Source organism: Coloeus monedula (assembly GCF_965178545.1).
Source record: "Coloeus monedula genome assembly, chromosome: 1".
In the NCBI taxonomy this organism is placed as follows: domain Eukaryota; kingdom Metazoa; phylum Chordata; class Aves; order Passeriformes; family Corvidae; genus Coloeus; species Coloeus monedula.
In genome coordinates this window covers 134,950,474-134,976,661 of record NC_138781.1, presented here as the reverse complement: position 1 = coordinate 134,976,661, position 26,188 = coordinate 134,950,474, and the positions used below count along the sequence as shown (strand labels likewise).

At 37.5% G+C, this 26,188-nt stretch overlaps 1 protein-coding gene across 1 annotated transcript in view; it reads left to right on the top strand.

Moving 5' to 3' along the window:
• Nucleotides 1-26,188, top strand: part of TRIQK (triple QxxK/R motif containing) — a gene marked incomplete at its 3' end in the record, with an annotated part of 37,918 nt that overhangs the window by 9,667 nt on the left and 2,063 nt on the right. The window contains exon 2 of the mRNA XM_082282257.1: nt 18,124-18,209. Coding sequence (XP_082138383.1) covers nt 18,124-18,209 — 86 coding nt within the window. The remainder of the gene's footprint in view (nt 1-18,123; nt 18,210-26,188) is intronic.

Sequence of the window (26,188 nt, the reverse complement as noted above, 5' to 3'; positions counted from 1 at the left end):
AACTGGCATCGAAAAATGGTACAGTTAAACTCTTTTATCCATAAAACAGACTGGCTGCTTGCACACTCCTTATGGAAAATTGCTCCGAGCAATTTTCAGTTCCCTCTTGAGCCATGTGTAGGAATTACTTGGGAGAGAGCGACGGTGGGCATAAACTGTGTCAGGGATTGTTGTAACAACTGGAGTGAGCATACCCTTGAATTCCAGTTCCTATTTACATTGTCTAATATACTGGTGTACCTGCAACCAGATATGCAGAGGGTACAGGTCAACATTACAAAGTGATCTTTAACAACACCTACCTCTCTCTCCTTGTTCCTGTCACAGTGTATAGTTCACCATCATCTAGGATGGCACAGCTGTTTGTATGCCATTTTGATCCAGCTTGAAGTAAAAGATGTGCTGAGCAGTTTGTGAGTTGAATGAACTCCCTGATCTGCTTCATCATCTGGCTGCAGGCACAAACTAAGCTAATACACATCAAAGCCAGGACAGCACCCTGCAGGCACTGAAATGTGTGGCAAAACTCAGGCCAGCAAGTGCCATAAGCCAGTGTTGCTGTTGAACACTTTGCAAAGCCAAGCCACATGTCAGCTGAGTTTAAGAAGACTTTATTCCATATAACATGCAGATTGAACAGATTAGGAAGCATAAAAAGGATTCGTGCCCTGTGTAGGTTTCCCTCAGCTTCTCAGAATCAGTTTTGATTTCAATCCAGTGGCCTCTGTAGGTCTGATCAGGCCTGCAGGTTGAGTTACTTCATGAATAATAACTACAATAGTTTAAATCCATGTATTTTTAGAGGTATTTTACGCTGTCTTCAGTGGGCAATGAGGTTGCCTTTCACACGTGTGGAAGGCACAACAAAACCTGAATGCAGTTCTTTTTTGGCACAGCCTTTTCCATAATGTTCAGGTACAGTACAGTGGTGTTTTGCATACTGAACGGTGGAAAGAAGTGGAGTGAAATGACTAGTAGGGTTGTCTGTGAAGAAATACTTTTACAGAAAATATAGGCTGCAGTCTTCTCTGGAATAGATGAGGACCGTGCAAACTAAAATGCACAGAGAAACATTGAATAAATTGCAAATCAAATAGAACTGAAGGTACAATCCTTAACATACTTCATAGTGTGAAGTGTCTCAGAAAATCCACCTGTTAAGTACAATACCAGATGGAAACATTTGGTAGAGTTACAAGAAAGTCAGACTCATGTCTATAATACAGGAGGCTCTGTGTGTCTTGATAGGCAGCTTGGAAAACCACAGACCTCATAGCACATATATTCCATGAAAGAGCTTCTATCCAAATGGTTTAATGGAAGAAGGAAGTATAACTCGTGTTTGTGTAGAGAAAATTATCAAATTCTAATGAGTAATCATTGTGAGAAGGACAAAGAGGGAAGTGCTTTCATGTATTCCTCAGAGAGGAAGAATAAAACATTTTGACTCTTAAAAAAGCAGAAAAAATGTATCTCACAGAGGATTGTCTTCCTCATCTTATTTCTGTCACTGATAAAAAAGAGAAATTAGAAGCATAGTTTAGTGTTTTTTGCTTTGTTCAGCTACCTTTCAGATAATTTTTAGTCTGAAGAGAAACACTTCCTATAGTCAAGTGACTATGAGTAGGAAGGTTGGATTTTCTTGTGGTGGAAATTTGGGATAGGTATCACACTACTGAATTTAGCAGTTATTTCAGATACTCATCCTTGTAACTGGGAGCAAAATCCAATCCATAAGTGTGAAGAAAAAAGGAAGAACATTTAGATGCTGGGTAAGCTAATTATGTTTCTTCACCGTTTTTTTGTCTATGGTCAAAGTGGTATCAAAGAACTATGCACTTTGATGAACAGCTAATTCACAACCAGTGATAGAATCAGCTGGAAATCTTAGTGGAAAGGTTCCCTTGTTTCTAGTGATTACGCATGGTCACAAAAAAAGTGTACTTTTTCCTTTTATGTATTTAAAGTAATAATAAAAAATACTAAAGCCATTAAATAGGGCACTGGGGACAGTGAGTTTGAAGTACTGAGTGCTGCTTTGCTCATCTATGTTTAAGAAAGATGAATTGAAAGTGAAAGAAATGCTGAAAGAACTACTAGGGAAGACCAAGAAAAGCCTTGTTTAGCACAGCTGAACACGAATTAAGACAAATATGGTTCCTTTTGGAACTTCCCAAGTAAACACGTGGGAAAGAAAAGGTCCATATATATCCAGTCCGTAACTGTATAAATTGTCCATAAAGAAACGTAACAGGAAATAGAAGGTGGTTTCTTACTAATAGGAGATTGAACTTCTTGGGTAATGTGGGCTAAAGAAAAAAAAAACCCAAAAACCCAAACTGAAAGCTCTAACTTGTTTTCCAACTGATCCTTTTCTATAATCAGTTTTGAAGAAAACAGAATGATACATGTGTCTTCTCCAGCAAAGCACTGGATTTCAGTAGTTCACCAAGTCCTTTCTAGTCATATGTTCCATATGGACAAAGTTTCACTGTGAAGTGGAGCAGCTTTCTGAGGTATTTATAGCTAGAGAATGCATTTGGAAGGATTACCATAACTTTGACTGAAGTTTTACTTGTGGAAAAATTAATACTGAATATTTTTACCAAAATCAAGATTTCAGGAGAAATGACAACATAATCTTGAATTTCACAGGCTTTTTCCGTTTTTTTTTTTTTTTTTTTTGGAAAGAACATGAAATTCATGCTGAAAGGAGAGAGATAAGGGAAAAGGGACACATTTTGATCATAACATTAAACTTTGTTTTTCAGTGTCTGTGCTCTCAACACAGTGTGGTGAAGCTATCACAATATTTCCACAGCACCATTTTTTTTGTTTGTTTTGGGGACTTTTCAATAAATGTTGAATGTACATTTGGTGTTGCTGCCCTCTTTGTTCTTTGTATTACAGAAGTGCAGTACTTAGCAGTCTAGTAGTAAGTACAGTGTACAGTTTATCAGAGGATCCCCAGTTGTAAGTCTTTGACAGGACTTGCTTATGTTACCCGTTGGCCTTAGCTGTTACAGCATGTCCCACTGGTAGGAATAGGATGTGACACAGGCATTTTGTCATCAAAAAATCTCGGTAGGAAACTAAAAGGAGTTCATACCACATACATCTAGCAATTAGCTCATCTCCAGGGAGTGACAGAAAAGAAAGACACATAGTGTCTGTAGGTTGACAAGGAACCTGGGAACATATTTTATTTAGTAAGTAAAAAAGAAGATTTGGAAAAAGTTTACAGCAGGTACCAAAGGTGGTGGCATAAGGGCATGGTAATATGTTCTATCTCCACTGCATACATCACCGGCTGAGGTGCTTTCTTTAGGTGGAGTTTTCCTTGTCTGCCTGTTTATTTATTACACAGCATATGCAAAATCAGTAATTCTCCAATTATTAACCTATCTTAACCTAGCTTATCACATTTTGAAAGAAATTCATGCAGGTGTGCAGCAGTTACTGAAATATTCCCCGCAGAATTGCTCAGATCTTAGAAGTTTACATCAGTATGGGGACACTGGAAGAGCACCGTTCTCAGTAAATCTTGGAATAGGCTGATATATTGGCTAGAGTGAGTTATAGCAGAGTAAACCTCTGGAGTGGAAAGTGATGGAGACACATGTATCTCTGTGGACTGTTGGTCACTGACATATCACACCGATGTGTCAGCTAAGGCTGCCATTTGAACAGTGTTTGGACTCAAATGTTGTAGTAATACTGTTTTAATAATTCAGTGTCCTCTGTTCTGCATTTGCAAAAACCCTTTGCTAAATTCTTAGAACTTGGCAAAGTGAGATTCACTGGCTTTTTTTTGGCTCTAGGAGAAGCATGTCTGTCACAAGGACTGTGTTGTTACTAAAAGTGACGTTGTGTCTCTTCTGAGGAATGCAGCTGTTGAAAAACAGGCCATAGGGAGGGTGTGTGGCTTTTTTTGTTGTTGTTCTGTGTTCTTACATCCATCCATCTATCTATCTATCTGTGAAATGAGACATTCAGAAAAACATTTCTCTCCAAATGTGAGACAAACCTTTAGGCTGCAAGGAACTGAAAAATTACTGTGAAAAAGAAATGTACTGACAATTTTTCATTCTGCATGTTGTGTACAATGAAAGTGTCCTTTCTGGGGTGTGTTTAAAGAATAGAATGCATCAGATTGAGAAATGTCAATAGAGGACCGTTCAGAGAGTTTGCAAATGTACTCTCATCTGTGCAGATCAATTCCTGTCCTGTCTGCTGGGAGCCCACCTGGGAGATGGGGGTTCTCTGTGCTGATGGTTTGCATCAGGACTCTCACAGGAGGTGGAGTTGAACTAAGACCAAGTCACTGGTCACCTAATGGTGCATGGCTGATGTTCTGTGTCCTGTGTCATGGGGTGACTAGGTGTCTAGGTGACTAGACAGAAGGACTTCATCAAGGGAAGGCAGGGGGTGGCACATAGGACCTTTGTGATCAGAGCAATGTCCACATACACTTTGTGAGGAACATAGCATAGCTAAAAGTTAGTTTTGCCTTTAATTGTTTAATTTTGTATGCTTGTAATTCCAGAAACTGAAATTGCTTTGTCCATGGATTTATAAATATTTAACACACATCTTTAATGAATAAGAAATTGAATTTAAGGGTCAGTAGCAGATTCAGTTACTTTTTCAGGTACTTGTTTAATTATTTCTCATTATATTTGTAAATGTAATTTTAAAATCTTTAAAAAGAAATTAATGTAGGCCATCAGAGAATCATCTCTAATAGATAACATTCATGGTTGTTTTTTACTTCTATTATACCATTAGACCAGGATCTCAAGAGTTTTTGATGAGTACCAAAGTCTTGCAAGGAAAAGAGATTTCCCAAGGTCATACAGTAATTTTATGGAAGGTTCAGGAATAGAAGACAGCTCCATGCTTTATCTGATCTAATCAAATAGTTTTCCAGATGGAAGAATTTTTTTCCTCAATAGTGTCTCCATCTTTTGTATGTTTCCTACAAGAGACATTATACTTAAAAGATCATCCTGTGGAATAAAGATTTGGAAAAAAGGATACTGGGAGCGACCCTTAATTCTTTGAATAGATTGCCCTAATACATGCTTTTCACTATTTAATTCATTTATAAAGTAGTGATGTTCAAAGTAAGGCTATTACTGAAACTAACTGATTTTATTCATTAAAATATCAACAAAGCAGTAATGCTGATGCAAATGGTGAAATAAAATCCAAAGGTCTCAGATAAAATCATTACCATCGCTCTGATGTCGGCTATTTGAAAGAATGCAGCATATAAATTACTTGACAAATTTATATTTCTAAAGAGAAAGTTTGAAGTAAAGCCTAGTTATTCTTCACTATGTATTTTAGATTGCAGTATTTGTGAAGGATTCCAGACATTCACCTGTCAGGCAGTTAAGCGCAGTCCCAAAGTTAGGAGTAAGATGCCATTATTTTACTATGCACACATGTGTAGTTGCTTTTATGTGAGCATTCAGAAAGGGAAAAGGATGAAATAGTAGGTCTGAAAAATTAAAGATAAATTTAAAAGTTAGCCAGGCTCCTCTATCCTATTAACACCCATCTCATCACTGACAGAAGCCTGGTTTGGCTCTTGAAGGTAAAATTGTGTCTTCTGAAATGCCTGCAAGACATTATTGCACCTTTAGTTCTCAGGTCCATAAACCATTACTCTGGGTGCTCATAAATATGCATTTCCTTTGCACTTTTAAATAAGCTGCTATTGCTGTCATTCACTTTTAGTTAATACCTGTCAGGTGGTGTTTCTGTTGAAGGAAAGAAGTTCAAATTACAGGCGAACTGAAGATATGTAGTTCTTAGGCATGCTAAAATTATGAGTGAGTTGGAGAGATTATTCCTCACAAGTAATTTTAGGATCCCAAGGGATAATGGTGATGTGTACAAGAGATGTTCCCTTCTTGGCTAATTCCATTAAAAGCTTCTGATTTCTGCATTGCTGGAGTGCGACTCCAAAAATCTGCTTTTCTATCTTACATAATCACTTTCACAGTATCCTGTAACATCCACCTCTGCTACGACTGTCAGTGCACTGACTTCTGGAGTGACAGTGATATGTAGGTCTGACGAAGCATCCTTTGCAATGTGCTTCATTGAAGTGAGAACTGCAAATGCTGTCAGTATTACTGGAAGCCTTTTACTTAGGCAGAATTAATGAATTGCAACTTGTATTTTGGGATGGCCTGGTTATATACAGCTGGTCCACAATGATATGACTTACTAGTAAGAAATTACTGCATCTTGGCAGGCAGCATTCTATTTTCAATTCTGAGAAAAGCATTATACACTGGATCAGAAGTTAAGGCATTCAGGATCACAGTTGTGCCATTCTTATGGTGCCTGACTTCTTGCAGGTCTCCTCACTCGGATATTTTCTTCCTTTGGCTTTCCAAATGTGGTTGTGATTATTCATAGGATATCCTCCTCAGCTCTTGCAGGCCTTCTGCTCCTAGGTGAATAACATGAATCCCACACTTGAACTAAATCCATAAATTTAGTCTGTTCCCTACAGGTTCTAGCTCCAGTCCAGGCTTTGTTTGGTTCAGACCTGGAAGGCTTTTCTTTAGCAAGTCGTGACCAGTGGTGACTTAACGTAAATTTGGCAGCAAAGTCTCAGGTTAATGTTAAAAGGGATTTCAGCTCAACAAAGCAGGTGCTACAGAGAAGTGACCCCAGCTTCTCCTGAGCTGTACTGTCTCTGGGGCTCTGTCCCTGGTTCATCATGTGACTTTGTTGATGTTCTTTGTTTACTGCAAGGCTTTGTTTGTTTTTCATAAAATCAGATATATGCTTTAATACTGTTGAAATAGTACCATCCTATTGTGTGTGAGAACAGAAAACTGAAGCTGATAGAAACAGATGTGATATGGTATTTGTGGTGAAAGTCCTGTACTATGTTTCATATGGCCTCATCTGGTGCCCAAGTTGCTTAGGTTTTCTGTGCCACCTCCAAGGCCTCTCTGTTTCTGTTGGGGAAGAAGAAGCTGTGGGTGACAGGTTGTGTCATTCCCTTCCTGGACTAGTTGTCACCATCCCTCCTTTAAGCAAAGCCCTGCAGCAGAAAAGTTGGTGAGGTATTGTTGGGGACGTCTGTGGCTCCTTGGAGGGTGCTTGTGAAGAAGCATTAGACATCGGAGAATGGATGACTCCAGATTCATGTGCTGCCACAGTGCCACTGTGTCATCCCCCAGGGACTGGTCCCAGTCAACTAATAAGGTTGAATATGTCAGGTAGTGTGATGTGAATTACAGCAGAAAGACAGACATCCTCCTCTCCTGAAACAGCAGTGACTCTTTATCCAGAAGGTTTAAAAGTGTTGCTACAGTACTTGGTGATATTATGGTGCTTATACAGCAACCATTTTTGGGAATGAGTTAGTGGTGTGGTCTGGCAGTAGCATGATACCAGAGTAATTAGGAATAAATTTCAAGTTACTGATATTGAATACATTTTTCTGGCAGTGGTTGGTTTGGTCCTGCTTAATGCCAGAGAGGTGGTCTGGAAGAATTTCTTGATAGTTCAGATGGGCTAGGGCTGCTGAACAGATTTTCTTCAGTGAGGGAAGAAGGAAGGTGGCATCCTTTTGACCAGGATCCTTTTGATCCTAGTGCTAGAATCATATACATGTGTGTTGAATTTTTTCCTAAAAACATAACGCAGTGGGTATCTGATTTCTCCAGTGATTTTAGTTGCTTCTGTTCTGTTCAAGGTCAAAAGACAGTAATTAATGTAAGACAATGGGAGACATTTCTGGCTATGTATAAGAAGAGCAGAGAAGATATTTTGTGGAACATCTGTTATGTGGATATGCTTTATTGTGGGCAACTGAATGCGATGGCCTGCTCATCAGTCTCTATATTTTCCTTTGTTGTCTTTAAGTGCTCTCAGTGGAGAACTATTAGTATTTTCCTACCTTCCTGCCTAAGCACAGGCCAGCGTTTATTGGAGCTAACCTCTGGTAATTATAAAGCCAACATCACAATAACAAGCAAACAGATGGAATATATAATATTCATAAATTATTGAATTCAGCTTCCTCATCCTTCACAGTAAGCTCTTCAGGATAGGGACAGTTTCTTGTAAGGACCCACAGTCCAACAAGGAGATAAGCAATAGCCAATGTGTTTTGTCAAATCAGTTCAATTTTCTTCTCTGACAGAGTAGCAAACTTTCCATTGATGGGGTAGAGGAAGAGGTGCCATTCACCTTGACCTTGTCAATGTATTCTGGTAAACAAACTTGAGATGTATGAATAGGAAGGTACTGCAAGATGGGTACCCAACTGATACGAAAGCTGTTCTCAGTAGTTACTAGTGAATACACAGTGTCCTGTCCTGGAGCCAGTATTTCAATTGCCAGTGGGATGATGAATTTAGTCTGCAAATTATACAAGTATGAGAGGCAAATTCAAACTAAATTTGAGAAATCAGTGAAATGGCTTGGAAAAATAGAATATAATCCACTAGAAAAAGGACAAGTTTCTTAACTGTGGTGTAAATATTCAACCTATAAACTGAATAAGTGTAAGAAATGCTTATGCCATAATCTTGGAGAAAGGATTTGTAACAGTGAGTAGAGTCACAGGCAGACTAATTGAATGTGTAAGAAAAATATGTACATAAAAGATAGCAATAAGATCTGTTTCCACATTTTGGGGGGGATATATCACATTTCCTCTATTTGCAGCCAACCCTTAATAAAACCAGTGTAAGCCAAATTGCAACTGGGTGCAGCCTGAGTCCGAGGCAGAAAGACTCTTTGTGTTGTGTGTGTCTCTGTTACCACACCTATGCTGCCTTTTTCACACCTCTTAACATCAAAGAAATAGTATGATAGTTTCTGTTGCCCAAAAATCATCTCATCAAATGCTTGATAAAAATATGGCTTTTAATTGCATTAATAGTGAATACTTCACAGAATCATAGAATGCTTTGTGTTGGAAGGGACCTCATCTTGTTCCAGCCCCTGCCATGGGCAGGGACACCTCTCACCAGATGAGGTTACTTAGTGCTCAATCCAACCTGACCTTAAACACTTCCAGGAATGGGGCATCCACAACTTCTCTGGGCAACCTGTTCCGGTGTCTCACCACCCTCACAGTAGAGACATTTTTTTCTAATATTTAATCTAAACCTACTCTCTCTCAGTTTGGAGCCATTCTCTCTTGTCCTCTTACTACATGCTCTTGTAAATATTCTCTCTCTGCAGTAGTCGTTTTGGTTTGGTTTTATCATTTTCAGAATTTATACTAAAATAAGGTTGTTTATATGAAAGTGTAACTGCGAGCAGTTGTTCCATAGCAAAGCAGTAAAAGTGTACTCAAAACAACATGCACATACAAATAATATATGTATGTATTTTGTAGGTGGAGAAGAAAAACGAAACACCCACTCAGTGATCTGTTTCAAATGAATTGTGTTAATTTATTTTTAAGAAAGGTATTTAAGGTTTTCACAGTTGTCTGTTTGAGTAGGAAATGTTAATGAGATTGTTGGAAAGGTTAATTGGAGAGCTGCCGTTGTGTGGCTCCTTTTACATGGAGCCACTACTTTTTAATGGCTATAGGCATGCACCTGTTGGACTTAAGCAAGCACAAGATTGCAACAGATAGTTTAGCACTGAAAGGCATGAAAAAGGACTGCCTATCAAATAGTACTAGTAAGCATCAATATTTTTAGTGCTGTTATTCAGATCTTTTATTATAGTCTTGCAGTTGAGTATATTGTACAGGTATTGAAAAAAATTACCTGAATAATTAGCTGATTTAAAGTATTGCTGATACTTTTTGTTCTGTACATTATTGATAACTGGTTTCCTGAATTTATTTTCTTTAATACTTATGTAGATTTTTTTAAAATATTCCTTTAAAGAAGAATCTTGTTACAATCAAAGTAAGTGGAATACAAATTTTAAATGTAAACCTTTTTTTAATGAAATGCTGCTTTTCATGGCAACTCATAGAAAATTCTGAGGGATTTTCTGCTTCCAGTCAGAATATTATATTTAACAAATATTACCAGACTTCTGGTTTGGAATCAGGGAAAGATAGCAATAATTAAATGTGTATATTTTGACGTACTTAAGAATGCATTATATTTTGGGGTTTTTAAATCTCGCATGCAGCATAAAATGAAGTTATTCACCCTTCATTCTTCATCCTTCTTGTTGGCTTAAAGCTGAAATATAGTTGCTTGAAAATTAATTTACCCCTCATGAATGACTGGCTGGATTATCTTTGTAGCATTAAATGTCAACCCTGAGCTCAGAGCACATTGTGTCTACGGTAAAAAGTTGTCCCTGAGCACTTAATGTTGTGTTAAATGATGATGTGTCCTTTGCAAATGTATTATTAGTGTCAAGCTGTTCCGTCTCTCAAGATTGAAAAATGGTCAGTGATTTGAGCTGCCATTAAACCTGAATAAAATAGAGAGGCCGTGGGGGGTTTTCATGCCTTTTGTGAGTACAGACACACTCTTGTGTAGGTATAAGACATGTAAAAATCTTTCTGTTAACCTGAGACTCCAAAAACTCCCTCTGGAATCACAGCAATTAAAAATAAGAAAATCTCACTTCTGCTTCTCAGGAAGAGAATAGTCATTGAATTTATCTGTGTGACACTAATAACACAGACCCCAATAATAAACACTTGAGAGCTTGATCTAGTTTCCAAAGATGTGAGCTAGGGCTGTGTTGCCAGTTCTCAGACATAGGTTATAAAACCGTTGCTGATGTGTGGTTTACCAACTGACTTTTACTGAAGTTAGGCCTGAAATTCATATGGAATTTTGTTTTTCTGAGGTTCCTCAAAATCCTAAATAAATAGTTGCTTCCAGAATGAAGCAGGCATGTTGAAGATGTGGTGTGTGAGAGTAGAATTTCACGGAGTTTCACTGGGTTGAAGTTCTGTTATTCAGTGACTATACAATGAGTGGTTTAAAATTTCTCAAAGATCACAGAATTAAATACTTGTTATTGCACCTTAGGAGGCAGGTGAGTAGGTACTTCTTTGTTTTTTGATGTTGTTACAAATCACTTTAGAAAACACTTCTTTCCCCATGCCAGACACCTAACTTGCTGGTGTTTAGAAAGGCACTTAAAGAAAAGTTGTACTACTATGTATGAGATTATAGAGCTCAGTTTTGGAGTCCCAGGGCATGTAAGAAAATAAATGTTTGTCTTCCCTCCTACTAAAAAACAAACTACTCTAAAGTTTGATAGAGAATTGCTGATAGTGCAAACTGATTTGAAGCTTTTAGTCCATTGACTAGCTGTTTACAGACCCTACTGAATTCCTTTGGTGCACTTTAGTTCCATTGCAAGGTATTTCATTAAGGTATTTCAGGCAATATGATTTTATGGCTAAATTCTCCCTCAGTTGTCAGCCATTTAGCTGGTTCCACAGAAGTGGTTCCCTTATGGTTGAAAAAGGCAAGTGCCATGCTCATCCACAAGAAAACAAGGAGAATGTGGACATACTGGAGTAAGTCCAGTGAAGGGTCAGGATGTCCATCTGGAGCACAGGATGTACAAGAGGAGGCTGAGAGAGCTGTCTTTTCAGCTTTAAGAAGAGAAAGCTCAGCTGAGATGTTACTGCCATGTACAAATACTTAATAGGAGGCTACTGACATGGTGAAGCCTAACTTTTCTCAAAGGTGCACAATGGTAGGAACAGCAAGTTAGAACATGAAAATTCTCAGTAGGTAGGTGAAAAATATTTTTACCAGAGGGATGGTCAAATATTGGGAAGGGTTTCTCAGGGAGGTTGTGGAATCTCTACCTTTGGAAATACTCCAAACTTAACTGGATAAGCTCAGCTATACTAGTTCCCTTGCTTTTCAGGTTGAATACAGTTTAGAAATTGGCTCTGTTCTGAGCAGAAGACCCCCAGAAATGTCTTCTAACCTAACCTGTACCCCAAGACTGTAGCTTAAAGCAGAACCATAGCTGGTATACAGGAGCTGTTCTGAAGTAGCAGTGTGCATCTTCAGTGCAGTGGCTCTGTAGCACAGGCACAGCTAACTAGCTTGGGAACCACCATGTCACAGCTGAGCAGGGATGGAATTCAGACTGTGGTTTTCAGTGCAATTTACAGTCCCTTCCATGGCTCTATGATTTTCTCTCTATAGTACTAGTAATACTCAAGATAATTACTTCAAAGGTAATTTGACCATGCCTGCAAATGTCTTGAATCAAGATAAAGTCATGTAGGGACTGATACTTCTTCTCCACTTGTCCCTTAGAGCTATTTCCTTGGTTCATATTTATTCTGCTTAACCTTAGAGTTGAAGCCAGTACTTCAACTGACTTGGGTTCTGAACATCTCTAGTTTTTGTTGACAGTAAAACAGGCAGCACCAGGGAGTACTTTAGTCTGTGCTAGACTGCTGTCACTCACTCTTTGGTGAAATCTGTCTATGAGAAGTAAAGAGAGACCTAAACTAGCAATCACCTAAAACTGAAATCAGGTTTAATGGGTGTGACCTTCTGTGTCTTTCATATAAGGAGGTTGTGGAGGGACAGCATGACTGAACCTTCCTCCATCTTGGGCCTTTGTCCCTGCCAGTGAGATCTAATTCTCCTGTTACTGCAGGGAAGAGGACGGGATGCTTGAAGTCAGACTGTGGAAACCCTGAAAAGACCAGAGGTCCATTTTCCTGTTCTATGTTCTGTGGGGTTTTGTGAAGAGTTCCTGGAACCTTCACTAATTCATATCAATAATCATAATAAACAAATTGATTTCAGCTTAACTGGGTGTGTGATTTCACACTTGCAGTTTGTCAGTAAATCTTTCCACAATCTGTCTCTAGTTTCTAATTAGCTATGTATATATTTTAGTATAGTTTTCAGTATCAGTTACAGTAAGGTACTTTAGTTAAACTACTACCGGTAACTAAAATTTACCCTCTAGTTGTAGTTTTATTGCACCTTAAACAGTACTTTAACATATGAAATGGATTGCTAATGTATGGAAAATGTCTTACTAATGTTTTCAGTATGGATATAATACCAGTACAGAAAAATTCAGGACAGCAGTTTGCTGGTTGTTACAAATTATAGTGAAAGTGTTGAAAGGAATTTTAAATCTGTAGTGTTGATTAAAAAATTTTACTATCTGTCAGGTTTTTTGGCATGCTGTAAATAACTCATCTTTAAATTATTTGTCTGAGTAATTAAATTTAGATTGCACATTTCTCATTTCAAATATTTTGACTCTTATCTATTTGGTTTTCCATTGTGGCTTAATTGGTGTGGTCTATATAAACGGACAATAAATTTATATACCTTTGTTATAAAGATCAGTTAGTGAATAGAACTTGGTATTCATCCCAGACAGAATTATGATTGAATGTATTTGCAAGATTAAAGCACTGAATTTACTTCTTTCTAATTAAAGGCAATTAAAGATTTGCAGACACAAATAAAAGACAATGAATTGAGGAATAAGTGTAGAAGCAAGTCCATTTGCAGGTGAAAAGAAGTGCCTTTGAAGCAGAACCAGCTGTATTTTCATTGAAAGAATAACAGTTTAGGAAGCTTTTCTGCATGTGCTTGCTTGATAGCATAATGTACTCATAAGCAGCTTACGCAGTACAGTATTCAGAAAATAGCAGTGCATTAATTTTTAAAGTAGCAAATGCAGGCGAAGAGCAATGCTGCCACATGATGATAATGAAGGTGGATATTGTAAAGTCTGCTGAGAGAAAAGAAAGCAGGGAGCTCCTGAAATGTGAACATTTATAAAACAATAACTAGATATTCATATGATAATAAGCTTGGACAGCAGCATCAACAAAGGCCAAAGATGCAGTCCTGTTTCTGCTTAAGCCTGATGAATTGAAAAGCAGAGAGGCAGTCTTTAGTCTGTTATTCAATTCCAGTAATGAGCTATTGTTAGAATGAAAGAGTAAATATCTAGAAGGGTTGGAAATACAATTATTTTTCTCATGAAGTTATTCTGTAGATTTTTTTCAGGTTGTGTCTTAAACAGCAACATCTTTAAACACAATCGTAAATGTAGTCAGTTTTCTGAAATACAGTGTTCATCAACATACTGCATTCTCAGTTACATGTATAAAGGAGCTTGGTATGCATGCAGAAGTACAGTGTTGTGCATACTACCTGGCAGTGTCACAGTATTTCTGTAGACTAAAAAAAATTAACCCAGAACTTAATGAACTTGTCTAGCTCATACATATTATTTAGTTTAAGTTTTGCATTTATCATCATGTCATTGGAGGTTTTAATTAAAAAGAATACGGAATATACAAGATCAGGTCATCTCTAATATGTTATTAAAATTATTCAATAGAAGATGTATGGGATCTCAATTTCCTTTGTAAGCAGAGTTAAATAAAAAAAATCTTGCAAAATTTATAGATATTTATTCCTAGTTACATGAAGAAAAACAAACTCATGTTGCATATTGTATGAATCCCTAATACCCACTCTGAAGGATGCACCCTTTGTCATTTTTCACAATATAGCTGTTTTAGTAGCTAAAAAGCTCCCTGTATGTCACCCTTATGGTCACCCTTTTCTAATCCTACATCTAGTAAAATAATCTTTGGAGGGACTGTCAGGAAGTAGAGAGCTGTAGTCAGTATAAATAGTTTAGTCTTATCATGGAGTACGTCTTTGGCCTTAAAAATGGAAAGGAAGTGATGGACCTGAAAAAGGAAAGAAGTAGTACATTTGTTCAAAAATAAATAAATAAATTGGGGTAGTTATAAAAAAAAAAATAAGGAAAACTGGCACTAAAGTTTAGAGTTTGAGAGAAGAGATGACAAATTGGTAACAATAATGACCAGTCAAAGAGGTAAGGATTTTGTTTAAGCAATACAAAAAGTAAGATTTAGTCTGGACATCTTCCAATTCTTTTTGGCTTCTTCTTGCCTTTATATATTCCATCAGGAGAACTTGGTGTCTCAGATAGGCATTGGATAAAGCAGACAAATGGGGCTTTGTCTGATGAGTCTGTCTCAACTGGCTTTGATGATCACTTCCTGAGAAGAAGAACTAGCTTAAACTGATGTCTCTGACAGATAAATGTACAAGACAGCTTGCAGGACAAGGGAGATAAAACTAGAAGACATTGAGAGTGTGAATATACTTATCCCAACTGGTTGAATTTGCAAGCCCAAAAGAAGGGAGGCTGTAGGGAGCCTGTATAATTTTTTTCTGCTTGTTTTTCAGGTGGTAATGATTAGTATTCATGTGGTAGGAGCTTTGCATTTCATTGTTCTTTATAGTCCTGTAGTTCAGATGTCTTTCCCAAGGCCTCAGAAAGTTCACATGTTTTAAGAGTCTTCTAGTACGATTTCTGAATCTGGTTTTCATTACAAAGAAGTCCACAGATGCCCTTTTTAAACTTTTGCACTTGGTGGACTCAGACTGTTTCCCTACCATATTTTCTTCCTTTTGGCTATTACGTTTAGCAAGGAGAGTGGTAAATTAATGGCAGGTGCATGGATTTGGAGAACTACCAGCTCTAGAGTCATCATTGAAATAGCCTGTTTGTTATAGGAGAGTAAGTGATTCATATCAGACTTCATATAAATCTGGAAGTATTCTCTAGATAAGAAGAATCCAGTCTTAGCTGTTGCCATGATACTGGAATAAGGAGCAGCAGGGTGCCTGAAACCAAGGGAAAGAGTACCAATAAGCTTTCTCATTTGGATGAATAAACATGGTCCTGCCCATAGATGTATTTCACCGACTGGGTCTTCTATGCAGTATTTTCCCCTGCTCGTGTCACCTTCACACTTGAGCTGTGGAGGAGGGAGAATGGGCAATGGGAGGAAAGGGAGATGGGTTTTACTAGCTCACTTGTGTCCCATTCCTAAAGGACCTTACCAAGCTTTCTAGTTTTCATTATCTAATGCTGTTGCATCACTGGAAGGGAAATCTCTGACCGTCTTGTTTCATTTACCCCTGATGGAAGAGCAGCAAACCTGAATTACGAGAACTGAGATTGAATTTAGTGCTTGTCAGTTATATAGTTCCAAACTAAGCTATTTTTCATGCTTAAAACATTTCAGATTGATACATTTCTATAGTTTGTTCACAAGTAAGTAAGAACAGCTGCATGACTTATGAAAGTTGGCTCCCAACAAACAAACAAAAAAATTCAAGGCTAGGGTGTGTCTATGCCAAATTTCAGCCTGGAGTGTATTTTTATGAGTAATAAACTTCCATTTGTAATGGAAATTTTGAAAGATCTTTTAACTATTTCATGGCAAAAGTATGAGTGCAGGACTTCAGGGAGCAGAAACACATTCTCTCTCTGGCTGGCTTAATCTCATGACTTAGCCATTTTTGTGTTTTCTGCAATTCTTTCCTTAAATGTTCTAAAAAATTACTGTGCTCCTGATGCATCCTATTATCAGATATTACTGACTTCTGAAAAATAATGCTGCAGTGGTCCTGTCCTGCTTAAAAGATGTATTGGCTAGATGAATATATAGGAGCATCTGACATAAATCATCTTTCTGTCATCCTTTCTTTACTCTATCCTCTAAGTTTCCTTGGCTATATGCTGCCTTTTTTTTTTTTGTTCCTAATACATATGGTTTCGGTTATTTTTCCATTTGTCATTGAGTATTTTAAGTTATTTCAAGTCTTTTATGAATAGTATCTGACCAAAGAATAATATGGAGACCTTCACAATATATAATCCATAGGACTGAGGAGAGATTATATAATGAAAGCAAATTTGTAATCAACATTCACAGTATGCTACACAGACAATCTTTGTATTGAGTATGAGCAGGGTGATACAAACAGTAGATGAAGTCAGAAGTGTGTTTCCATGAATCCAGTATATCACTGGAGAAGACATTCATGTTTCAGAATTTCATCACTACACTATAATATCCCAGTTTTGAAGGTAGCCATAAAATGAGAAGTTTGCATTATTGATTATGAATGTAAAATCACATCTGCTTGGACAAATGGGATTTTTGTATACAAAACCACTGGACAAAGTTATAGAGGAAAGGTTAAATTATTTGACTGTAGCAGTAATGAAAGCTAATGTACAAATAGGTAAACTTAGTGATCTGAAAAAGGCCAGACACTCTGCTTTACGCCTTAAAGCTTGGCTTTGGAATTAGTCATAAAAAAAAAAAAAAAGATATGTATGCATTAGGAGTGAAAAAATGAAAAGGACTTTTTAAAAAAACCAAAGCAGTTGTACTGAGGCTCTATCCCTTGGAGCAGTTTCTTCACAGATCCTCTTTTTCTTCTCCTTTTGTGACTGTATCTGTACCTTGACATCTGTTAACTTAAATAAGGTATGGTTAATAGTTCATAATACAATACTAACAGGCCTTTCAGACAGCAGAAATATCCCTGAGAGATACCAAGTGTTTTATGCTTTGTTATTTAGTTGAGATAAATGATTTATACCATTTCTACCATTTTTGAATAATTACATGTCCTCCTCTGAACTCAGTTCATCTGGACTCACAGTAGTCAAGCCCTGGACTGCCCTCTGTGACTGCAAGAGATAGTCCCTGTAGAAAGTTCTAGAAGATTTTGTGTAACGTGTTTCTACAAGCAGATGGTGTCAAGCAATGGTGTTATTAGTGTTTACTTAGACTGATCTCCATATCTCTGAGTTCTGATGCCTGCAAGTAATGTTCCAGTTCAGAATTATAAATGTTTACATTCACTAGAATGTCTTGTATTGCGCATTTATGTATATGCATTAGAGATGACTAACCAAGAAAAATTCTAATGAAAACTTTTGATTTCAATGAGAGGGAAAAACATCATCCACCCTTAATCTATGTATTTGCTGGCTGATTCCTATGGAGCAATTTATTAAACATTGTTCCAGTGGATATCTATCCATAGTTGTATTTTGATGTCACTGTGGAGTAACAGGTTCTACACTGATTTGTTGGATCTTGTGCTATCACTGTTTGTGTTAAGGATGGTTGTTCCACAGATTGAGTCCCTGTGTTACAGAGTAGCTGTTGTTTAAAATGCTGGAGTGTGGGATGTTTTTAATGTGTTAAACCTGACTTTTCAACTGAAATAAATGCTCACTTTCTTTATGTTCTTTTTGCTGCGTTTTCATTAAATATGCTTTTTTCTCTAGGGAAACAAGATTATAAGAAAACCAGGCCTATGTTAAGAGCTACAAGATTAAAAGCGGAGGCCAAGAAAACTGCACTAGGCGTAAAGGTAGAGACCTCTTTGATAGCTCAAACCACCTTTGTTTGTTTCTTTTCCCCATAGATGTACTGTGTGAATATTGACTTCTGAGAGATATTGTTTATGACACTTCAAAATCTAAGTAGAATGCTAGAATCTAAAATATTTATGATGAATTGCTTTTACTTAACCCTAAAATGACTTGAATATTTGAAGTGCTGAAAGATTTTACATAGTCTATGTCCTTGTTATGATGCATGTGTACTTTAAGGTTTAAAGTACTGTGCTTAGAAAATTGATGGTTTTGGGGAGCCTGTCTACACACAGAACAAGTTCTTTAACTATTTCATACAGTTAGACAAATTACAATAAACATCTCCAGAGTTCCTCTTCTGATCCTATACCAGTAGTAATTTGAAGTCTGGGTTTAAGTATTGTTAATTCTCAGCATTGTTGTCTCAGTCTGTATCCTCATGTACTGCCTCTGACTTGGAAAAAGAAGGCTTAGCTAACAGCAAAACATATGGAAAGGTACTAAACTTTATTTTGAAAATGTACCCTTTTCAGGCAGGTATGAAGTATAACAATTACTTTTGATCACGGCTGTGAATATAAGCAAGGAGGGCAATTAGAAATATTTTCTGTTATCTACTACCCAGTGTGTCATCAAAATGGGATCTATCTGAACACCAATTATTTATGTTGCCTCCAATATTTTTTTTCCTCAAACTTATTTTTTTAATCTAACTGATACACTATTAACTTAGCAGCAGGAGTAAAACCTGAGATAAATAAAAAAGTGGATCTATTACTTGGATATTCTAGTGAAAGAAACTTCAGAAATGTTAAAAGGAGAACATTTTCTTGTTTCTGGCAGATGAGAAATCAATTTTTTCAAGTTATAGCTTATAGCAAATGCCAAGGTATTACTACCAAGCTGTAACAGCTGTTAGGCTGCCAGATGATGTATTTGGTTGTCTTCCAGAATTTGCTATTATAATCACGAAACAGTGCTTTCTTTTTGCTCCTGATTGCTGATCTCGATCAAGCATTACCATGCGATGCAGTATGTTTTCACAACATAATCTCCTCAGTTAGTGCTGTGTGTCAGGTTTTAATGAGAAAAAGTAGATTGCCTTTTTTGTTTAAAGGATAGATTATTAACCTTTTGAATTCCTTTTCCTTCCTTATTAAATTTTCCTTTTTCTTTTCATTTTTCTTTCAATGACGTGACCTTTTAAAAGTGATGTTCTACTTGGAGACTTAGTATACAGCCTAATTCTTTTAAAATGTACAAGTTTTTTGCATGTCTTTCACAAGTGAGAAGAGTATGAGATTTGGTCCTTCAAAACCTGTTTCATTTCCTTATTTTCTTAAGTAATTCTTTCCTAAAAATGAGGGTGAATGGGAAAGCATATGTGTAATCATATATGTAATGAAGAATTGAGTATTAGTGAATAAAGGACATCTGCCATCAAGGTGCACACGTGCTCTCCAGGTCATGAGGGTGTGTTCGTAAGGTTCTGCTGGTTGCACTGTGTGATGTCTCAGGTTTGCAATTCTGCCTCTGCCTTAAAAAAAAAAAAATCTTTAAAATATTTTCTTCTGGCTGTAATATTTTTTTGTGCTTCTGAACCTTAAAAAAAACCAAACTGGATCATCCCCAAGTAGATCACAGTAATTTGTTTTGCTTCCAAACTGCTGAGAAAAGCTGACAGAGCTGAAGCAAAAAGGAAGGTAAGTTGGGCACCTTTCCCTTTGGGGATTTGCTTGTAGGGGAAGGAAAGCAGGGCTTTTGACTACATCTTTCTCACTGAGCCTGCTTAATGCCAACAACCTCAGGCTTACTAAATGTTACAATACTTCTACCAGAACGTGGGCAATTTCTGTAGAATAAACTGCACTTCTGCTGACAGACCCTGCAGTACACAGCATGGAAGCGAGACGTATTTAATGTCTTGGGGTAAAGATGCACCTCTTCCCATCTTGCGGTGACAGCTCTTCACCCTGCTCAATCCCTCCAGCAGCAGAGCTTCACCATGGACAGTAGATGCTCCTGGAGTGTCTGCAGGGAAATCACCTTCCTTACCCCTGAGAGGCTGCTTAGTTGTGAAGCCCCATAACCTATATCACTCTCTTCAGGCACAGCATGTTTTGTTCAGTCCAGTGTTAAGATCCTCCAGCTGTCCAAGTGCCACCTTTTTTTACATTCATCCTCCACACCTATCCTAAATACTCCATTGTTTTCTGGATAATTTTTGAAATAATTCTTAACAGCGTCTGTTTGGTATGACAGCAACTGGCAGGACAGAAGAGAACACAATTTGTTCTTCAGATCCCGTGATCAGTTGTCCCAAGGCCCTGAGGTCCCTCTTGATCATCCATAGTCTTGCTGGGACTTTGTCTGTGTCCACCTGGAAAACCAGTGGGCAATAGTCAGTGGGCCATGCCAAGCTGGGAAGTTTCTTGGTGATTTCCCTTACATGGCCTTACAGGAAGGCAACACACCTCCGTATGGGCTGGGTCCAGTTGGCATATTGGGCCCTCCATTCCTCTCAAAAGGGAGTCACCAATGACTACTACCCTCCTTTTTTTCTTAATTGAGGAGGTTTTGATCTGGGAGGTAGGTTGCCCTGCCCTACACAACCCCTCCAACCTGGATGGATCTTCATTCACATTCTCATCTCCCTGGTCATCAAATTCCAGGGCCTCATATCTATTGTTTAAGGGCACCTGGAGAGGTGAGGTAGGTCAGGAGGGAGTTTGCCTGCCACACCAAGCAGAAACCCAATTCCACTCCTCTCTGTCTCTTAAGAGCTCCTCCTTATCCCTGTGATGAGTGATTGTAATAAGCAACATGATTCACCTTCCAAAGGCTGGGATTTTAGTTTTTTTATTATGTAGGCCCTTATTCTGTGCTGTAGCAGCTGATTGACTTCAATCTGTCTTGAGAGGAAAAAAAAAGTGATAAAACTACAATGCTGTAATAATCAGTAGGCAGTTTAAATATAAATAAATAAATAATAAATAAAAATAAAAGTCCAAAGTTCTTGTAAATGTTTGAGAAGAAACCAGACACATACGTGTATTTGGAATGTATTTTATTTGTTTATATACATAGCTATTCAGTACATGATGCAGTATGCAGCATTACAAAATAAACCTTTTATTATAAAAAGCTAAGTTAAAGTTAATAAAAATATTGTAGAGAAAGGATAAATGTAAAAGTATAAACTCTCTGGGAAAGGGGAATATTTTTGTAGTTCTGTGAAGTACACAATAAGCTAACACACTAAGCACCATACAGCCTCTTAAAACAATAGGCTTTTTAATGTCATTGGTAACTCTAGGGTTGCTTTGCATTAGTGTCCTGAAGAACTTAAATGTCTTGCTATAAACTAAGACTTAGTGTAGAATTTAGGGTGGAAAAAAAGAGAACTAGAAAATAGTGAAGGGATTTTAGTCCTTAATTTCTACGAGGATAATGAAATTCAAATGTTGTGTATTTCAGCATGAGAGCTGACAACATTAGCTTAAAAAAAGGCCCTATAAATGACATAAAACTTTTCAGAACCAATCCCCTGGAGATTCTTCACATTTCATCGCTGGCATACTAATTAGCTTGTCTTGTCAAACTTTGATTGCCTTGTCATTTTAATGCAAGGTTTAAAGTAACAAAGTTTCTTTCAGTCACTGGCATTTAGTACTTTTTAATTTCCCCAATGAGGGATTTTTATCTGTGTTGATAATGTCAGAGAAGCAGCTGAGCACTAATAACTATCAAAAGTTAGCTCAAGCAGGGTGACCATGCTCGTATTTGGTGTGTCATATTTGCTCTTTAAACATGTTTAAAGATTAAATATTTTAGCAGAGCTATTGTACTGGCTCTGTTTGTATATGTGACACTAATGTAGACAGTGCCAAAATACATTGTGTCTCTTGGAAAAGCAGGACCCCTGTCTTAAGAAACGACTCCAAGAGAAAGCAGTATGCTGTTTGTCTCCTGGTGTTTGGATAAGACAAAATTCTTTGTAGCAGTACCAAAAAGGGAGCCTCTGAACTTTCTTTGGGTCGTTTTGTTGTCCAGCTGCTCCTCCTTACGAAGTAGAGCAGGAAGGCCTTTCCACCACTGGTGCTGGATCTGCTCTCAGTGGATGAGGAAGATGTGCCAGCAGGAGGGTGACAAGCAGAAAATGGTTTGAGAAGTGTGGAAGCTTTGCCCCCAGATAGCTGGAGTTTGGTATGCAGAGACCGAAAGTAATGGGAGTTCTTGGGGAGAGATTTTTTTCACAGGCTGCAAGAACAAATCAGTGGTCCATGGGACAAGTGATGAAGTTTTCTGTGTTCTTGAAAGGTAGGCAAAAATCTTAAAAGTAGTATTTGCAAAGTACTTGCAAAGACATAACTGACTGCAGAATATCAATCCATAGAGAATTAGCAACATAGTACATCAATTCAGCTAAGGAAAAAATGTTTCCTAGACAAAGTGAGAGCTTACTGTCTGTCATTCTTTTGCATATCTGCTTAATCTGTTGTGTAATTAGCTACCTCACTATGGAGAGTTTATCTCATCTGGAACAAGTTAGATATAGATATAGATAAAAAGACATTCCTAGTGTATTTTGGCAAGGGGTATTCTCCGATTTCATGCTGTTCATAATCTGCTAAATTAGTCAACTGTATTTGCCAAGATACAGTTTCATAGCTTTGCAGAAATTAAGGCCACAAGAGACTATTAGATTATTTGATCTGCACTTCTATATGTTACAGATCATAAAATTTCATCCAAAGACTTTCTGCAAAGTCCAAGCACTTTCTAATGGCCAGAATACTGGGCCTTCAAACAACTTACGTGTCTCACAAAGTGCAGAGCAGCTTAATGTGCCACCAATGAATAAAGTGTGATGTTCCCAGTTATCCCAGTGGTCAGGCTTTGACCCCTGACCTCGAAATGAAAGGGAGGAGAAACAACACATACAAAGTAAAGAACAAAATCAGACCCTTGACTGACCTGAACACATGTATTGTACTCATGGTGGTTTGAGGTGTGAAGAAGATGCACCAAGTAAAATCTTAGGAGGATTTTCTGTACCAGCTTGGAGCAGTAGCTCATCTTTCTCAAACCTTCTTATGTCTCTACTTAGGACAAATCTGTAACACTTCAAAGAATAATCAACAACAGCAAAACCTCAAGTCCCAGAAATGAAATCAATACAATTGGAGGAAAATTTCTACATCAAGAAACTTTTTATGCTATATAAAAAAGTCTGAGCAGTTAAACATAGGATGCTATTACTTTTAGTAACCTGATACTTCAGGGGTTCAGAATATAACATTGACTGTGGAAGTAATCTGAGTTTTCCTATGGCCCTGAAGGAGAGGAACAGCTAGGAGAGCTGAGTTTGCTGACTCCAAGGCTGACAGCCAGGTCCTTCTTTTCACACAAGCCCGAGTTGAAGTATTCTTCACAATTGCTAAATAAAATTGTACTTTTTGGAGAGAGATCAGTTGATAAAAGACTCACAGCTATGGAAGTCCGTATTTTCCCGAAGAATGTTCAATCATTCTTGCTCCTAGAAAATGGCATCTTAGTTCAAGGCTGAACTTATCTAAATGCAGCTGGGCCTTGAAAGTTTCTTGTAAACAGGATAGAAGGACCACACACTGTGAAATGCTTTACTCAAATAAGGTGTATATAATTATATGCTGTAACCAAACTACCTCTCATTCTTCTCTATGATAAAATAAATACTGGTCATCTCCCTGCTGGAAATTCCTCCACCTTTGTACATCCAAAAATCACGCTGATGGAGTAGCTACTCCTGAAATCCAGAGACCTTCTTAGAATCATAGTTTTTCAAGGCAGAGTACTGCACTTTATAAGTACTGTCTTCATCTTTGATACCTGTATATATTATTTTGCATTTAGCTGTATTAAAATGAATCCTGTTGCTTTGTAGGCATATAGCCGAGTGTTTTTGATGACTCTCTAATAGTACCTTGTTCTCATTATTTGAGATAACAATGATCTCTCTTCCACCTGAAGAAGATCTCTCTTCCACCTACAGTAAAAAATTAGAACTGAAAAAGTGTGGATAAAAGTTCATAAATTACTTTTGCTGCCTTCTGTTAGCTGTAGAATGTCCTGCATTAAGGAAGTAAACATTTATTTTTAAATATGGTTTAGTTAAAACTCTAAAAAATGGGCGCAGTGAATATCCACCTTAAGCGTTTAGTTAAAAACTATATGAGATAAAAAGATTTTCAAGTTAATATATATTTATTTTTACAGGTGTCCTTGGTCAGCTTGATTTTCTTTCCATCTCTTTTCAGAAAGAGCTAGGAATAGTTTAGCACTTCAAAGAGAGCAATTTGTGGTACTCTTTCACTTAGTTTTAAGCAGGTTTCAGGTAAAAAAGGTGTGATTCTCTTTGAAGGACAATTAAAAAACATGTAAAATCGCCCTGAAATTTCCTGGAAGAATTATATTTCTCTATATGTGTAGGGTATGATGCTGCCATACACAGTGTCCAGATTTGTGTTATCATAGCTTACATTTTTTCCTCACCCCATCTTCTGATCAATCTTGTTTAGATCCCAGCTCTGCCACTTGCTCCATCAGGGTGAATTTGAGGACATAATCCAAGTATTTTGGCATGAGGGACATAAAACTGACAAAAAATGATAGGAGAATTAAATCTACATTATGCTGTAATGGTATGCATTTCCTTTATGAAAAGTTTCTGTAAAACTTAAACTGAAATCGGTAGGGTTCTACATATGTTATTGTAAATGTAAGAGAATAAAATAGAAAATTCTGTTCCTTTTTAAAGGCTTCTTTGACTGTACTTTGGGATTTGAGAGGAGGGATGTTGTTTCCTAGTGTTCTGTGCCATGATATAAAAGAAAAAAGAAAGGGAGAAAAAAAACCCTCTGATCATTTTATTTCTATAGGACTTTTTCTATATTCTTTAATTATTGATGGTGAAATCCTTTGCGTAAATGGATTTTTCAGAAGATGACGGGGATGATCCATAAAGTGCAAGAGAAAGGGAGCTATATATGCCAAGCGGGGAGTATTTTAGCATTTCATTTCTATGCATGACTTAAAATACAAATAGCAAAGCCTGAAAAGTATAAAACAAAATGACAATATATATCTGTTGTTGCAAATACAGTATAGTGGTGTAGGATCTCATTTGCTATTTACCTTGCAAACTTTATGTTTATAAAAGTTCATAAACTGGATGCAATTCTTAAGAGACTGCATATCCCTAGCTGAGAGCCAGATGTACTTTGTTAGGCCATTTATTTTAGATTTTTGTTACTCTGCCTTTTTCAGTAACTCAAAATTAAGATTCTTGCACAATTCTCCAGCCTGGGGTTTCATTACGATTTTTCATTCCCAGGAATAATAAATACTGATCCAGCCACCCAGTTCCTAATGGCTGTGCAAGGAAAATAGTATTGTTATCACAGTGTTACTCATTGTGAAACTAAGGCAGAGGAACTGAAGAACTGCTGCTCTCCAGCAGTTACTGGGCAGCCTGAGAATAAAACTCAGGATTTTCCCAATTCCACTTCCTTTGAAATAAATCTTTAATGCAGAGGTTCCTCAAAAGTTTGCTGCTGCTACCACAGCATTTTGTAAGGGAGACTGGGGAGAAGGGAGGGGAAAGGTAAAGCTATTGTAAAGCAGAAAGCGTGGGAAGTGTGGCATCCAAACAAGGGAAAAACTTTTTAATACTGGAATGAATTTGCTCTCTGTGTCAAGTGTGAATGGTTCCTGCATTGTACGGTTTTGTTGTCCACTCTCCTGAGCAGATGGAGCCTGCAGTTGTATGTCACTTGTTTATTACATCCTCTTAAGATTAGTAGCTGTGTGGCCAGATGGGTCTGGGAGCACAGCTGTGGATACAAGGAAATAAATGAAACCTGTCTGATGCTGCCATGCCCTTTTGTGAGATACTGACGTGTTGCAACTGCAACAAAGCAAAAATCACTTTCCT